Below are 16,983 nucleotides of genomic sequence, written 5' to 3'. Positions count from 1 at the left end.
TACTAATGTACTTTACATACTATCTTTGTTCTTTATTTTTTTTTATTTTTTTAAAAAGATAATGACAATGCCCTATTATAGGATGTTTTTAGATTATCAACAAGATTATCCATAAAAGAAATCATACACGCAAAGCCTTTGGAACTTGGAGGGATCTCTATTGATCTTCTTTTTCTAGTCACCTTTAACTAAAGGGACATTAATTTAAATAATGAAGACCAAGAAAATATTGCAATATTTTTTTTTAAAAAAAAGAGATGACTTCCCTAGTAAAAATGGAGCCTATCAATCAACCTCTTGAGCTCGTCATATTCAAACGCATTTATCTTATACACAGTCAAACGCTCCGACAAATCTTATTCAAACGTGATAACGAATTTTACGATTGGCTTGGTAAATGGGACCTGTTCCGAAGAAACTACCAGAAAAAAAACTCCATTTGGAAAAATAAAATAAACTAAAAGAAATACTTAGACACTAGACACTAGACACTAGGTACTTTATATTTGTCATACGATACAAAAAATCATATCTGCAAGTCTTGCACACTGGCATTTAAACTAGCCAGCCTTTATGGGTATTATTATTTTTTTGACCACAGCAAACCTCGTTCATTTTGTAAACATAACGTGGGTGTGGGCCGTGCACAAAAGATGCAACCTACAACTAAATTATTATGTACCCCCTTTGCATTTTCTTTTTCTTTTTCAATAGTAACCATCATAAGGTCTATAATTCAAATACTCTTATCACCTTTTGTTGGTTCAGAGCTACACATCTTTTTTAAGTCTTTCATTGTGTATTTATCAATTGAAATCCTGGTATATGTATTATATATATACATGATATAAAAATGCTCCTGCCTTTCAAAATTCATAACTGATCTACACTAAATCTAAACAATCAGTTCATTGATAAAGAAGTAAAACATTACGGACAGTTGTAAAGCCGTCAATATATATATATATATATCTTGAAATAAACCAACTTTTTTATCATTGATCTACTTGATACATATTTATTCAACTTAATTAAAAAAATAGTGTATAATTGCTTGTGTATTTGTCTAGGAAACCTTACAGTAGGACGATAATGTATTTTTACGGAAATTATAGCTATTATTATTATTAAAGTTAGGAATCAAACAATGGTATCGTATGTAAGAGAGGTAAATTGAAGGAAATTAGATATATGTTAAAATGTGGTTTGAGAAACGGTGAAAGATAGGAGGAGGGATTGGATTTTTTTCAATTAATTACAAGAAAGCAAAAGGCCACAAAATATGTAATTGGAATATATTTATTAAATTCAACATTAGAAACTAGTCTTTTTAAAAACCAAGTGTGTCGAGCGTTTATATGCTAGTCCATATATTACAATGTACAAGCTTTTTATACATATACAGATCAATAGAAATATGAACTTCTAATAAATAAATAAATAAATAAATAAAAGGGTCGTTAACTGGACAGGTCGCTTTAGTTTCATATTTAAAATCAATGATGTCGGCTCCAAAATCATCGGAAGAGTTTCTTGTACGATAAAATACAACATTACTCCTGGAATGAAGCGGGAAAACGGTATCCTAATACTCGGTGTGGTTTTTTTAGCAGGAGATCTTCTGGTTATGGATGATGATTAGTACCATTAAAAATCCATATGAGTTTATTATAAGATATATTTCTTCCGTGGCTCCGAAATTAATTCGAGAAAGTCAAAAACGAAAATGCTTTCCTTGGTTACACTTCTGGGATCATACATAAGATGCTGAAAGGAAAATTATTAAAATTAAAATATCTGAATTCTTATCTACTCATAGTCGATATTTAAGATTTATAAAATATGGTTGATGTGAGGTTGAGATAAAGAAGAACCTTATATAACATATACAAAAACAAATACTGTAAATGTGCTTATTATTTTGCCAATACTTCTTGATTGAAAATGTCACTACCTATTTAATTAATAAAATATTAACTAGTATACGATGGTTTAAAAAACGCTGCTTATGTCAAAGCGTTTAAGAAAGATCTCTTTCTAATGAGATTGTATTAAATATCATGTGTGTTTCTTTGGAAGTATTATATTATATATACAGAATTTATCCAGAATTATATGGTTTAGAGACTTGTAGACCGAATAAAGACGTAAAAAATATTATGTTGATACTGGTGCTTATATCATAATAATTTGATCCAATACGATATAGATGACTTTCATAATAAGATCATAATGATAATAAAAGGGCAAAATAAAATTTTGTTTTATAAATGAGCTTCCCAGTAGATTCATAACTCATCTTTTCTTTATTTTATCTTGGCAATCATTTCTTAGCCCTGAAGCTTGATATAACGCTAAAAGTATATGTATAATTAAACTGAAAATACAGGGTAATCTCTTGAAAAATTCAGAACGTTGCTTTAAGCTTTTATATGTCACACATCAAGAATTTTGTGATCATTTCTTCAGAAGTTCTTGGTTCTAATATTTTAGAATAAAAATATTAATATCAATATATATATATATATCTATTATATTGTGTATACTAGATTATATAGTCATTTCTGCGTTGATGAGTTACAGTTTTTTTTTACATCTGTAAGGAATAGTATTACTAAATTTGCCTCTAATCCATAAATAAAAGTTAAGTAAAAACAGCAACGTTGTTAGCATTTCTAACATAGCTAACAGTGTTTTTTTTGTAGCACGCACAAAGAGACTTGGGCAGAAAAAGTCTATTGTGTTGGTAGCGTCTTTGAAAAAAAAATCGAGTTTTAAAGCGATTTTTTTTAAATATAAAATAATATTCAAGTAGCCCTGACTAATAGCTCTTTTCTTTAAAAAAAATTACTGAAAGTAATTAGTAATTATTTTTAAAAGACCTGTGGTATATATTCTTCAAAATATCACTTTGAATATTATGTGAATAGAAGATTTTTCATTCCTTATTTTCAACAGACAGATCAATTAATTCACCCGTTATTATTTTATTTTCAAGTATTTCCAAATACAATCAGTCTTTTTCGTTCTCTAAAACAGTAGAGTGATAGGCGGCACCAAAGTCTTTAGAGAGTTTTATTGGCTTTGTTGCTTCTGGTAGTGTGTTACTTTAACTCCTGATTCATTGTGCCGTGCTTCCTTTCGATACTCATTCTATACAGCGGAGTAGACTGGGTGATGGCATAAATATACATTACGCTAAAGAAGAGACATAAGTATAAATGATAGATCTATATTATTTTCCCATATTCTACATTTGTAATAAACAAGTTTCCTACATAAAATAGTAGCTTATTATCTTCCCAATGAACCAGCCTTGCATGTCTAACAAATCGTTTATAAGGCTTCCATTCTGTTATTTTCTGTTTCCTTATTATCTTTCACCATTTCTATAGCAGCCAAGTACATTTCTGTAAAGGCTGAGCCGACCAATACGTCAATATATGGACACATTCAACAAACAAAGCCCTGAAATAAACAAATAAAATGAAAAAAAAACAATAGGTACTATGATAGTGCTTTATCTACTCAAGAGAAAAAAATCATACTTATTTATATAGATATTTGGTTTCATAATTTAGTATCCCAGTTGATTAATGGTTGCTTGTCACCAAGGTATTCCATATAAGTTCTTGTTTGTATTGAACAGAATTCTGGTTCATTTATGGAGTTCTTTTTCAAAAGGCTTCAGAGGCGTCAAAACTTTTTTTTTTTGGTTTCATGTTATTGTAAGGTATAAAAGAGCAAAAGTTCAGAATTTGAGCCATTATATGACATGCATTGCCTATGACACATAATTAGTAGAGAAAAAGACAACTTCGCAGGAGAAACGGTATCGAGATATATATATGTACTTACAATGAAAGCTACGGGATATAGCAGACAAAAGTGTAGATGGGTCAACTTTAGAGCCACTGCGTATAATCATGTCAGAAAATTGAACAGGCAAGATTCTTTGAGATAGGCAAGCATGAGTCCCGAAGGCTTGGAAGAAGAGGGATATATTATTTATAAGTCGAGCAGTTTGCGAGAAATGTGTGGTGAGCTAGTGAGAGAAGAAGGTACGAATTGAGAGAGAACATTCAAAGTTGTATCAAGCTTATAGGCCTCTCGGATTCAGAAGTGAAGCCAAGAGGAGAAAAAGATAGGGAGATCATGTGGAACAAGATAGGCTAAAACCAGAGGAATACCCATACAAGTTATCAAACTCACTACATTATTTAAATAAAAACATCTTTACTGGAATTCAGGCTCATAAAAGACATAAGCACGGTGTAATAATTTTATCATTGTGTAAGCTCAATCACTTTGGATCTTGAAATTCTAGGACATAATAAGCTGGTACAGCAGAATATATAGCTGAAGATGTGTATACAGCAAAACTATTACTATCAACAGTGGATTTGTTGAACAGAGCGAAGTTGATCTAGTTCAGGCTCACGAAATAATACTTTTATTTTTTTCTTCACGCTTAATCCAACCACACGCAATATTAATAACACTACTGGGGCCCTCAAAATATACTAAAACAAGTCAGCTTTGATAAGTTATTTGTAACTTTGGTGGACTTGGTGCTGTCAAATTACTTAGTTGTTACTCAACAAATAAGAAAATGCCTATCATTATTATCACACGGAAAATGACTTTGAGGACTTACAAAATATGCTTAGCAATTATTTTTGTTTTCTGTATTGTAGAGTTACATATATCTATAGGAAAAATTTAACAGAAGCTGTAATTTAATGACCACAAGCTCTTTATAAAGACCATCAAGTTGACCTACTTTTATTATTTCCGGCTACATTGTGGACACATAGGCACACACTAATCCTGTCCATAGTACAGCTAAACAGGCTTTTGACTACTTTAAAGTGTCCATTCACTGTTAATTTTGAGTTGTTTACTTCCTTATATACAGTAAATTGCGACGAGAAGTAATCTGTTATCTGACATCCCAGCAAAAGTCTCTATAGTATTAATTGGTAAAACGAGCTTTCTTGCTACTTTATCTCTCTCTCTATTTACTATATCATCGCTTTTTTGTCTCCTTCTACTTTATATTTCTTTACTATTTTGCCCTTTCTTTTATATATTTTTCTTATAGCTTATGCTGACAACTCCTTAATATCACAAGTCTACTTGGTCATAGGCATTCAGCAACTAAACTTAACTTATCTACATTATTATATAGATGTATTTGTATGTTTATATGTTAGCATAATCAGAAAAAGATATCTTTTTTAATTTTATTGACTACTTATAGCTTATAAGAATTTATAATCATATATGTATATTTTTCATATATGCCAAGTATTTGACATTTGCCTACTCTCATATAGTCTTCAAGTATTTGTTTTTTTTTTCAAGTCTCTGTGTTAGATTATATTGGTACGCTTTAATCTCTCTCAATGGAAAACTATTTCATAGAAAAGTATATCCCAAAGTTAGATAGCTGCTTGAATTGTGTTTCTTTATAAAACTATTTACTACACCTTTTTTTTTCTCTTTGCTAAATGACTCCACCCAGAAATGCTATCAAAATTACTGTCAGCATTAACATCAAACATAACCTCTTGTATTTTATGCTACAAACGGTATAGTGTATATAATATAGTGACGAATAGGATACTCTTTGCCAATTACAAAGGTGGCTTTCTGTTGTTATGTTAGGCTATTGATTGATGGACTGATTATACATGAAAATCTTTTAGGAATCATACGGAATGTCCCTTTTTTGGGATAGCCCCATCTATTTTTTTCTTTTGAGTGGCAAAGAAAAAAAAGATAAAAGTACTCCTTTTTTCTGGTTTTTGTTTTTTCTCTTTCTTTCTTCAATGCGGCTGTCGATTAGGAATTTCTAGCTATGAATGTAGCTATGAAAACCGATGACCACAGAACAGTGACGACAGCCGGTACTTTGCCCCAAAGTGGCGCCATCAGACATGGGTCATGGACGGGACGCCATTGCTGTGAAGCGCGGGTAAAGATGTGTTACATGTGCTTCATGCCGTGTAGTCCTTGGCCCCCTCTGCAGTTGTGCCGCTTGTAAAAGCGTGATGAGTTCAGTCTGAGATAATACTCTGCTGTCCGCCTCCCTCGCCGTCAAGCCAGGTTTTCGTCCTGGGGGAGATTGAGCCACCTTGTGTGGGGACTAAGAGCTTGACAACCCTTTGTATCCTTTTTATATGTATAGAAAAATAAAGTAGATAGTAATAGTAGCAATAAGTTAATAAGTTAATAAATCAAATCTTTTTTCAAATAAAAACTATTTAAAACCATGTCTCCAAAAAACATCTGTCTTTTATTGTGCATTTAAGTTGATGAAAAATAAAAAATGAGTAATGAATAAGTTTGACACGGTAATTACAAGAAGTCAAATGTAGAAAGAACTTGATTATAAGTACCGCCTAAAAACACCCGTTCTTTGAATATTTGTGCCATTACACAAAGTAGACTGATTTTAGAACTGAATGGCCCTCTTTTAATCTTACACATTGCAATATAATTACGCGTAATAGTTGTCTAATCTAATTCACATTTAAAAGACTTTGTATGAAGATTGAAAACAAGAAACTCAATCTACGTACATTAGTCACTCAACTGATAATAACATTGAATATGTAATGCTGTTGCATCTGATTCTATAAGATTAACACGCCCTTAATGTAGTTGACGTACTTTCTGAAGCATACAAGGAGATGGCTGTTTCAAAAATTGAAACAAATTCAGCAAACTCAATTATTTTCTTTTTAAGAAAAATAACGCTTGGTACTAGCTAATCAACATATAAAAACAAAAGCCCAATCATTGTGGAGTGGATGACCTACAAACAGGAATAGCAAAGATAATTAAATGTCACAATTGATCACACTCAAAATTAATAATACTTAATACAGCCTACTCTAGCCCACTACCAAAGTATTGAAGGGCAGATAATCTCCAAGGTTGATGACCTTAATTACTCCAGAACAGAGGTATATAATTTTCCTTGTTAGTCAACAAAAAAAATCAACAGAGTTTTTTTTTTGCTTGTATGTAGCAAAGCTCTAGTTGGTTGGTAGGTGGGACTCTTGCTCAAAAGATTTAAAAGATGTCAAAACTTGCTTTTTTGGTTTTTATGTTTTTGGAAAGTATAAAATATTAAATCTCTAGATATCTAGACTGGGAATGAGTGTTGATTGAGTTTTTCTTTGGCGTGTAAACAGTGAAGCAGAAAACTATATCTAATGATGACATTCGTGGCAACAAAAAGGAGTTCGATCAGATACGAAATCTCAGTGGTGTTTCCATGAAGTAAAAAAAAAAACCTAGCCAAGTATAAAAGCAGACTCTAGAGTGGGTTCAAGGCGAGGTGGGGAGGTAAATTTGTACAGTATATTAAATCCATCAGAGGTTGGAGAGAAAAATCCAAAATTCGTGTGCTAGAATGTCTGCCAGTGGGGAAGCTCGAAGAAATATACAAAGAGAAATAGTTTTATATAAAAAAAGTCTTCATTTTCAAAGAAAGACCAAGTAGGAGGTGGGAATGGAGTAGAAGCACAGCATAGAAAACTGAGCATCAAGAAACCTTGCGATGAATTTACCTTAGCCAGATATTGTAAGGTGCATAAGGGAGGACAAAAGTGCAGAAAGATAAACTTCAGAGCCACTGCGTATCATCAGGTCAGCAAATTGTGCAGTCAAGATCCTTTGAGGTAGCCAAACACGAGCTATGAAGGTTTGAAAGAAGAGTGAATAGTCATATATACTCTGAAATATTCTGCAAAGAATGTGTAGTGAACGGGAGGAGGAAGAAGATAAGTGTCTAGAAATAGTATCCAAGTTTTGGACAATTTTGTAGACATCCCGAATCCGGGGGGTGACGCAAAAAAGAAGTAAAACCAAGGGAAACCATATGGAGTAAAAGATACAAAACCCAGAAGATTATCCATAAAAGTCACCAGATTTACCACAATAAAGTCAAAACTAGAAGGATGGAGGTTATTCGCGGCAAAGATGCTAAAGAAAAGATTGATGTATGAACGAAATCGACTGTTTCAAAAATTGGGAAAATGAAATGAAGAAGAGGGTTGATATCAGACAGATAATGATGAAAAAGGTGTATCTTACAAAGCATCACCAGATCAGAAGAAGCTGCCTTGAGTGATAAAGGAAATGACTAAGAAGGCAAGGTAGCAAAGGGATCCAGAAGAGCGACTATCTTGCTCGTCAACAATCTACAAGCTGTAAGTTGTGTTCATTCAGAGACTGCGAGGGCAACCCGACAGATAAAATACGGCTCTTGTGAAGTTTGATACGTGCCTTTGAAGCAGAGGCGTAAGTGGCGAGGTGGTGCTGTAATCAGGACATGTCTTGGGTCTGCGAGCGAGAAACCAAAAGATCATCACCATATGCGAGTAGCTTTATGGGAAGAGAAGAGTGTTGGCTGAAAGTATCTTGTATGCCAAATCCAGGAAATTATGGATCGTGAATATGTTGGCGCAAAAGTGGAGCGAAGACCAAGTTAAGCAGAGCAAGATACATGAGGTCATCCTCTCCGAATCCACACATTTGACAAAGAGGAAAAGAGGAAGCTATTGACGTTAATCTTAAGGTTGTAAGAAAAGGAAAAACTTGAAGCGCAGATTATAATGGAAGAAGGAAAACTGCATCGGGCTAGAATTTGTTTGAGATAGTCAGAATTAACCTGATCATAAGCTTTCTCCTGATACAAGAGAAGACCGATTCCGGAATGACCAGTGGAATTGACATGATTCATAACTAGCTTTGTGAGTATACCATTATCAGTAAGAAAAAAATATCGTAAAAGAGTTTGGTTTGGTACAGGGATACAATTGATCTAGCACCTCTGGCCACGCGGCCGTTAAGAAGACTAGCGAAAATCTTGGTGTCAGCGTTGATCTGGGTAATTGGTCTCCAAATCTTCAAAGACGAAATACAGTATTTCTTTGGTAGTAGGAACATAGATGGTCTGCCAGGATGATAGTAATTCACCACCAGTGAGAGCTTCGTTATACATTTGGATTAGTAGTCGGGTGCAGGAAGGATAAGTAAATACAAGCTGAAGAGTATCATAAGGGAGTCTATATAATATTTGGGTGCTTTTTCTTGGATACCGAGGCACTCCTCGTATGTTGTCAACGGAAAATATGACTGCCAGTGAGGAACGTCTGATATTTGAGAGGCAAGTATTTTAGGGTGGGTTATGAAATAAATCGTCTATGGGTATATGGTCTATTTGTTTAGGCGTATACGGAGCTTTACATAATCCAGTGACCGCCTCGGTAATTCTATCAGACTCAGTGTACAAGTGGTCTGTAGAAGAATAGCGAAGATGGTTAGTATTCTTTCGAGACTGTCATTCGGCAACTGCACACTTAAGGTAGTCTGCTGGAATCTCTCTATTCTCCTGCCGGTGTTTGTCCGCATTGTGGGCAAGGGTTTGCACTCTCTCCAACTGGAATTGTTGTAACTAGCTTTCAAGGATAATGAAATAAAAAAAATGGAGCTGGTTTATGTCTGGACTTGTGGATTGGCGTGTTGCGTTTACTTTGAAGGCTAGCCTCTAATGTAACAAGTGCCTGGATTCCGCACCTAGTAAAGTATTTGATGAAAGTAGTTGGTTTATGTTTAAGTTTCTCACATCAGTCTTGTGGAGGATATATACGGGGAGGAAAGAAAGACGATGGTATGAATGTAATATTCGAGTTTATTACAGAAAGCGGGGTTTCGGGCAAGTTGAGGATTGGTGCGCCACGGTCCCTTTACTGTTTCGTGGGTGGCGGTGAGCATAAAAGTAGCCGCTACCAAGCAATTATCAGACAAGACATTGAGACATATAGCAAGGCGAGGAAATTCGAATACATGATCTACGTAGAAGGAAAAGGAGCAGAGTTATCGATAGAAGGTTAGGACAAGGAGTTCTCTACTTGGTGGGATAGAGTCCATAAAATAGTTAAGTAGAGTTTGGCCATTTGAGAGGAACTTGTTGAGAGTTGGCAGAGGTAGTACGATAAGTATAGTCAAGATCTCCAAATAGAATGTATAAGGCTGGGAGATGAAGAAGTTATTCTGGAGAGCCTAGGAAAGAGTGCAGAAATAAAAAGCGGTTCTGGTAGGTGGGAGGAATATATATAGCGCATACACGATAAGAGGGGGATATATTGTTAGCATGGATTATATTAGTGGGGATTAAACGGCCGCAAATACGAAAGAGAGGGTTGATAAAAGATATACGCGGAAAAAGAGAAACAAGACCACAGTGTACAGACCACAAGAAAGTGTTTGCGTTGAATTATGTATGTGAAACATTTGCTGCGAATGATCAGTATTGGCATGGGTTTCTTGAAGGGCTAATAAAAAATCGATCGCACATAATCTAAGGTCTCTTATAAGCAATGCACGGCAATTCATAGATGCAATTTTTATCATAAATATTGAGGGATGAGATATTTCGCCAATACTGTTTATAAGGTCGTATTCACAATTTTCATCAAAGTGCTCCTCTACACCTTCCATGTCTTTATCTCCTTTTTAGTGAGAGTAGGATAATCTTCAAAGATAGTTTCTCTATTATAAAAGTTTCCTTCTGGAATGAACAGAAGGTTTGGCGCTGACTTGGTTTTCTTGTTGACGAGACCAGCGTTGTTCGAGTTTTTAGAGCTGTGCCGAGACCCAGGTACAGAGAGGGAAGTATCAAGAAGGGGAAAGTAGCCATCTTCGTAGACGAGCCGGAAAAGTAAGTGGAGAGGGTACAAGGGGAACAATGGGGTTCAGGAGCCTTATGATCCCGTTTGTACAAGTTGTCGATCCCTCCAGTGCGAGAAGGTCGACCATTTCGAGTGAATATGACCGACTTGGTGGCAACCATAGCAGAAATATGTTTCTTTTAAACAATTGAGGTAACTATCACGGCCATGCTGTATAATTTGCTAATTAGCATAGCGGGTTTTTAGTGTGGGGCTTAAGGTGCATCCCAAAACAATGTATGGGGTCACATTAGTGTTGTAAATCCTGAGTCGGCGGTACGGAGGAGAAAAGAAGTTGGTCAAAATGAAGAGGAGCAGGATTATCCAAAAACCGGGATGCGCTTTGATGTCAGGCTGGTTTTTTTTGAGAGCACATTTTCGGAACAGATGCTTATAGTCTTCAGAGTTGTCGCACAGAACACAATTTGGATCACTCGCATAATTTATTTTATGACTAAACAGCCGCCGTCTATTAGAGTTCTTGCTGTGCATTAGATGCCACCAGATCCTGTATGGTTTGTGAGGGGAGATTCGATTTCCTAAATATGTCGCCAGTGTGCTAGTAAGGCACACAGAAAAGAATGTGTGTGCGGATCAATTTTCCACAGTTTCGTATCTAAAGAACTGAGGGAGGATAGAGTGATACATGTAAGTGAGCGTACTAACTATCAAGAAGGTTTAACAGATCAGAAGATACGGGATTTGACTCGTCTTTGTTTGTTATATACGCCGTTGACGTTTAGTATCTAATGTGTGACTATATATGAAACCATCGCATATTTGCAATTTGCTACATAAGATAAAGGCTGCCTACAAGTGAGCTCTTGCACATAAAGAGAATGTATTCTACCTTGGTTCTGCTAAAATTGTGCTATCTCTGAATCTTCTTCTTCTTTTTGTACTGCCTTCAGCAGAGCTGTACATCCAGTGTATACCTTTGAATTCCTGATTTCGTTGAATATACCTTTTATCAGGTTAAAAACCCTACTATTCCTCCTTAATGTAGACTTTATCGGGCCTATCTTCATAGAAAAAATGTGGTTTTGATGATGTTATTTTAATTCCTGAGGCGAAAAGAAGAAATAAAGAAAGAAAGCTTTTACATCATATAGTGAACAGTATTCCTTCAGTAACGCCAAAATGACCTGACCAAAAGAGATAAATACACAGGTAGGTAAAGTAGTGTCCATATAAATTATATAATAAATATATTTAAAAAAACGGAACAAAAATTTATCAGCCATAAGTTGATATCATTTTTTTAACTTCAAAAATTTATTAATTATTCGGAACTTTAAACCAATAAATTAAATAAATAAATTAAATAAATAAAAAACATTATGCATTATAATTTACATGTTGAAATGCCAGAGCCTTCTTCTTTTTTTTTTATTGTATGTACGCAGCATTTACCCTGAACATGTTGAAACGTTCTATTTTACAAAATAGATGATATTCTTTACTTTGCTAGCTATAAAAGAAAACAAAGAAGATAATGAAGATAAAAATGGGAATGCCTGGTAACTGCCATAATGGTTATGAAACAAAGAAGCGCAATGATAATATTTTATATGAGTTTTATAACGGAGAGAAAACAGAAAGAGAGATGGAAGGGGGAAAATAAAGATAAGAAGGATGGTTTAATGGCAAAAAATAATAATTTGCTTTGTATACCAACACTCCTCCAACTTAGTAGCGGTAGTGCTCGGGCTTGTAGGGACCTTCGACGGGGATGGAGAGGTAGTTGGACTGGTTGGCAGAGAGCTTGGCAAGCTTGACACCGAGCTTACCCAAGTGAGCGCGGGCAACCTCCTCATCGAGCTGCTTGGGGAGAACGTGGACACCGATGCTCCACTTGCTGGGCTCGGTCCAGAGAGCAATCTGGGCCAAGGTCTGGTTGGAGAAGGAGTTGGACATGACAAAGGAAGGGTGACCAGTGGCACAACCGAGGTTGACAAGACGACCCTCAGCAAGGAGGATGACGTGACGACCGCTCTTCATGGTGAAACGATCAACCTGGGGCTTGATGTTGCTGACAGAGACAGCGTTGGCCTTCAACCATGCGACATCGATTTCGATATCGAAGTGACCGATGTTGCAGACAATAGCATCGTCCTTCATGGCGGAGAAGTGCTCACCGGTGATGATGTCACGGCAACCGGTTGTTGTGACGAAGATCTGAGCCTCAGCGACAGCATCCTCCATGGTGGTGACTTCGTAACCCTCCATAGCAGCCTGGAGAGCGTTGATGGGATCGATCTCGGTAACAATGACACGGGAACCGAAAGCACGGAGGGCAGCAGCGCAACCCTTTCCGACATCACCGTAACCAGCGACAACGGAAACCTTACCAGCAATCATGACATCGGTGGCACGCTTGATACCATCGACAAGGGACTCACGGCAGCCGTAAAGGTTGTCGAACTTGGACTTGGTGACAGAGTCGTTGACGTTGATGGAAGGCAACTTCAAGGTACCGTTCTTGAGCATCTTGTACAAGTTGTGGACACCGGTGGTGGTCTCCTCAGAGAGACCCTTGATGCCAGCCAAGAGCTGGGGGTACTTCTCGTGAACAATGTTGGTAAGATCACCTCCATCATCCAAGATCATGTTGAGGGGCTGACCGTCGGGGAAGAAGAGGGTCTTCTCGATACACCAGATGAATTCCTCATCAGTCTCACCCTTCCAGGCGTAGACGGGGACACCGGTGGCAGCAATGGCAGCGGCGGCGTGGTCCTGGGTGGAGAAGATGTTGCAAGAAGACCAGGTAACCTCGGCACCCAAGAAAGTGAGGGTCTCGATGAGAACGGCGGTTTGCTATATGATTTGTGATTGTAAGAACGATAGACCGGTTGCCCATTTATGTTTTCAAAATACTTACGATGGTCATGTGGAGACATCCTGCAATACGGGCACCCTTCAAGGGCTGGGAAGGACCGTACTTCTCACGGATTGACATAAGACCGGGCATCTCATTCTCAGCGAGTTCGATTTCCTTGCGACCGAAAGCGGCTAGATAAAGAAGACCAGGTTAGGTTGGTGATATGGTTCGTAATTGAGGACAGAAAGAGTAGACTTACCGAGGGAGATATCAGCGACCTTGTAGTTGACCATATTGCAAAATGTGAAAAGGAGAAAGAAACAATGGTTTGATTCTTTTTTTGGTTGTGTGTTATATAAATCTTTTGAATGCGCTCTAAAGTGAGAAAAAATTTTCCCTTCTCACGCTTGGCCAATCAAACCACAGGCTGTGAAATCTTCTAGCTCCATCTTCTCCGCTTTGTGTACCGTTCTGGATCTCATCTTTTTTTTTTTTTTTTTTTTTGCTTTACTGCAGTATGAAAGTTTGTACTTTTTTTTTGTAGATGCTTTATTCTATTGCACGTGCCTAAAGATGGGATCTATACTTCTCTGGCTCTAATAAACTATATCCCCATCACTTGTTTCAATTTTAACTTTCTTCTCCCCCAAAAAAAATATGCACAAAGACCAGATCTATCACTAAATTGAACATCTTCGTTACTTGATATGTACACCACTTGGTACTATCCCCAAATTATAGAGGTATCTTTATGTTACCTCTTATAATACATAATCAGTTTACTTTACTTTATTTTATAGCTACTGAGCCATTTATCCTTGGCTTGCCTTTTTATTATTATTATTTTATTTTTACCCCAAAGGCTTTTTTTTTTTTTTTTTTTTTTTTTATTTTATTTATTTATTTATTTTGTTAGCTCAGATGTAACACATCAAATGTTAACAATATTGAAAGAAACTAGAAATTATGCGTCTATGATAAACCGTTGTTCTTATTAGGCTTTGTTTGGTTTGTTATCTTAAGAGCTCAGTTACAGGAACATTTGATTTATTCCAAAGTTACATCACCAACCAACCAAGAAAATGATATATGAATTGAAATAAATTCAACTTCTTTAATATCCTTTGATTTATCAAGTGCAAATTATTTTTTGCATATTCAATATACTAGAAGCTTTAGTGAAAGAATTAGAGTGATTTCGGATACATGGATGAAACCCCGGGTGCCGGTTGAGACGCTTTGACAAAGCAAAAAAAAAAAAAAATGAAAAAAGGGGAAATTTGCTAAGCACCTTTTGTTAAGCACCTTTTGTTAAGCACTTTGTCAAGCACTTTGTTAAGCACTCGGGGAGGGAGGGGGCAACGATGACATTGTGGAGATTGACGAAAGCAAGTTTGGTAAATGTAAGTACCACTGGGATCATGCTGTCGAGGGTTGCTGGGTGTTTGGGTTTTGTATTTGTTCACTTTTGTTGACCCAGTCTGCCCATATGCATGGTCCAACATAATTGCCTCTTACCGTTTATACAAAACTAATGCTTAGCAAAACGCTTAGCAAAGTGCCTAACAAAACTCTTAACAAAATGCTTAGCAAAAAAGAAAAGAAAAAGAAAACACGGCAAAGCCCACAATAGATCGAATAATTCTTTTTATTTTTGAGTTGATTACTAATTATGTTGATATTTCAAATGACATGATCTTTTGCGATCTTGGGATGGTGAAAAAACGCCATTGAAGGCAGACGTCGTGATCGTTGGGCGGTGTCGGCTAGGCATTGTTTGATGGACTGATGGTTTGCAGATGCGATTGAAGGTGTCAAGTACGCGACAAACGCGAGGCATATCCACAATAAGTTTAGTTAAATCATCCAAGCAGCTAGGAATCTTGATTTTTTCCAGCTCGTACATGACATAAAGTCCTGTTGATGGCAAAACCAAGACATAAAACGTAACCATTCTTCCAATAACCTGCAGACCCAGTACACCTTCCATGTTATGTGTATCGAGAGCATTCTTGCAGAATATACCAACGCGAAGTAGATCCCGACAAATCGAATAATTGTTACCACCTTGAGCAGCTGACTTAACTTCCCCATAGCCATGATTCGACGCCCATGTCATCCCATGTAAACGACTTATACATATATCGGGACGTTTTGTTGATAAATCTTCATTCTGTCGAGCTTCTAAAGTTATTTCATTAGTCCACCGTAGGTATATGCCCTCGTCCGGATCGTCAAATAAACCGGATAAAAAAGGATCAACGTATCGAGTGCTAAGTTCAAATTCGTTGATGTCTTCTGCAATAGGTACAGGAGGAAGCTTCCGAATCAAATCGATTATGCATTTTTTGAACTTGTTCTCATTTGTGGGAGGTCCAAATCCGAAAGATGTACAATCGCTTTATCTCGACTGATTACTCCCATGGTAAGATTTTGAGCGATGCCGATCATGCTGGTAGTCGTCGCCATTGACATAGGAAGCTTTCTAATGCCATATTTTGTCTCAATCCCATTGATGGTTGCCTTGAGGTCGTGATTGCTGAAATAGGGTGATAAATCCTCTGGGTACTGATTTCGTGACAAGAGCAAAATGTGGGTGGCTGCCATGGCGCAGTGGATGTGATTTTCGAGTGATAGTTTCCATTTGTGTTGACATAATGAGAGCTGCAGCTTATGAAACGCCATTGTTGCATCGAAGTTTTGTACCAACAAATGGTCATCGTGATCAAGAGGCGGAAACGATAGGCATAATGGATCCAACAACTCAGTTCCAAGGATATTGCTTAAGCGACGTTTGTTAGGCTGGTCTTGGCTGTTGTAGCTTTGTTGTTGCCCTGTCGCTGGTTCTTCCTGCGATGTCGTCTGTGATTGTTCTGGCAAGGTTTCTAAATGGTTGGCATAATAATGGGTCTTCAACTCGTCGATTTCCATACAATGAGCGATGCATGCAGGGCAGCCAAAGTGCTTCTCAATGTCATCGTGTGATTTGGTAGCCTTAACATAGGTATATTCATCATTATTATATCGTCTGATTCCTGTTATTCGTTGTGGCAATTGTATATTGTGCTTTTGCATGTGTTCTCGAAGGGATTGTGGAGTGCTGTATGTCTTTCGACATTCAAAACATTGCTGTAAAATAGTAACAAGTTTTGTTTTACTCGCCATTGCAACCATAAAAAAGAATAAAATAAAAAGAGGGAGACACAACAAAAGCAGGCTGGTTCACAAAAAAAAAAAAGAGTAAAAAAAAAAGAGTACTGCTTTTGGTCAATTTTGTTGACCCAGCCAAAATATATGACCAAAACCCAAACACCCAGCAACCCTCGACAGCATGATCCCAGTGGTACTTACATTTACCAAACTTGCTTTCGTCAATCTCCACAATGACGTCGTTGCCCCCCCCCCCCCCCCAAA

General features: G+C 36.8%; 5 protein-coding genes across 5 annotated transcripts; 2 read left to right on the top strand and 3 right to left on the bottom strand.

Annotated features, from left to right (window-relative positions):
• Window positions 1-257: 257 nt before the first annotated feature.
• Window positions 258-1,642, top strand: PHYBLDRAFT_164689 (hypothetical protein; the record flags this gene model as incomplete). Its single annotated transcript, XM_018435059.1, has 4 exons — window positions 258-393; window positions 1,134-1,168; window positions 1,319-1,380; window positions 1,456-1,642. 4 exons carry the CDS (start codon window positions 258-260, stop codon window positions 1,640-1,642), a joined length of 420 nt encoding a protein of 139 aa, XP_018295840.1.
• Window positions 1,643-5,558: 3,916 nt separating this feature from the next.
• On the top strand, window positions 5,559-7,297 carry PHYBLDRAFT_179999 (hypothetical protein; the record flags this gene model as incomplete). Its single annotated transcript, XM_018438248.1, has 4 exons — window positions 5,559-5,980; window positions 6,897-6,974; window positions 7,040-7,061; window positions 7,206-7,297. Exons 1-4 carry the CDS (start codon window positions 5,864-5,866, stop codon window positions 7,295-7,297), a joined length of 309 nt encoding a protein of 102 aa, XP_018295839.1. The 5' UTR covers window positions 5,559-5,863.
• Window positions 7,298-7,584: 287 nt separating this feature from the next.
• On the bottom strand, window positions 7,585-11,240 carry PHYBLDRAFT_141659 (hypothetical protein; the record flags this gene model as incomplete). The annotated part of the gene is made up of 13 exons (XM_018430639.1): window positions 7,585-7,709; window positions 8,110-8,158; window positions 8,221-8,334; window positions 8,687-8,764; window positions 8,833-8,971; window positions 9,059-9,170; window positions 9,255-9,476; window positions 9,551-9,594; window positions 9,668-9,869; window positions 9,930-10,080; window positions 10,237-10,529; window positions 10,618-10,885; window positions 10,998-11,240. 13 exons carry the CDS (start codon window positions 11,238-11,240, stop codon window positions 7,585-7,587), a joined length of 2,040 nt encoding a protein of 679 aa, XP_018295838.1.
• A 762-nt stretch (window positions 11,241-12,002) lies between these two features.
• On the bottom strand, window positions 12,003-13,873 carry PHYBLDRAFT_131340 (hypothetical protein). Its single transcript, XM_018429418.1, has 3 exons — window positions 13,829-13,873; window positions 13,630-13,760; window positions 12,003-13,565 (listed from the first exon to the last, which is right to left on the bottom strand). The coding sequence occupies exons 1-3, from the start codon at window positions 13,860-13,862 to the stop codon at window positions 12,438-12,440; spliced, it is 1,293 nt and encodes a 430-aa protein (XP_018295837.1). The 5' UTR covers window positions 13,863-13,873; the 3' UTR covers window positions 12,003-12,437.
• A 1,362-nt stretch (window positions 13,874-15,235) lies between these two features.
• On the bottom strand, window positions 15,236-16,743 carry PHYBLDRAFT_164685 (C2H2-type zinc finger transcription factor; the record flags this gene model as incomplete). Its single annotated transcript, XM_018435058.1, has 2 exons — window positions 15,236-15,889; window positions 15,964-16,743. 2 exons carry the CDS (start codon window positions 16,741-16,743, stop codon window positions 15,236-15,238), a joined length of 1,434 nt encoding a protein of 477 aa, XP_018295836.1.
• Window positions 16,744-16,983: the final 240 nt, after the last annotated feature.

This window comes from Phycomyces blakesleeanus, assembly GCF_001638985.1.
Source record: "Phycomyces blakesleeanus NRRL 1555(-) unplaced genomic scaffold PHYBLscaffold_4, whole genome shotgun sequence".
Taxonomy (NCBI): Eukaryota; Fungi; Mucoromycota; class Mucoromycetes; order Mucorales; family Phycomycetaceae; genus Phycomyces; species Phycomyces blakesleeanus.
Note: the sequence above shows the minus strand (reverse complement) of the source record. Positions and strands in the feature narration are given on the sequence as shown.

Coding starts and splice junctions, on each gene's coding strand:
- PHYBLDRAFT_131340 (XM_018429418.1), bottom strand. CDS start 13,862: ATGGTCAACTACAAGGTCGCTGATATCTCCCTCG. Junction 13,761..13,828: donor GGTCGCTGATATCTCCCTCG/GTAAGTCTACTC, acceptor TTCTTTATCTAG/CCGCTTTCGGTCGCAAGGAA. Junction 13,566..13,629: donor GATGTCTCCACATGACCATC/GTAAGTATTTTG, acceptor CAAATCATATAG/CAAACCGCCGTTCTCATCGA.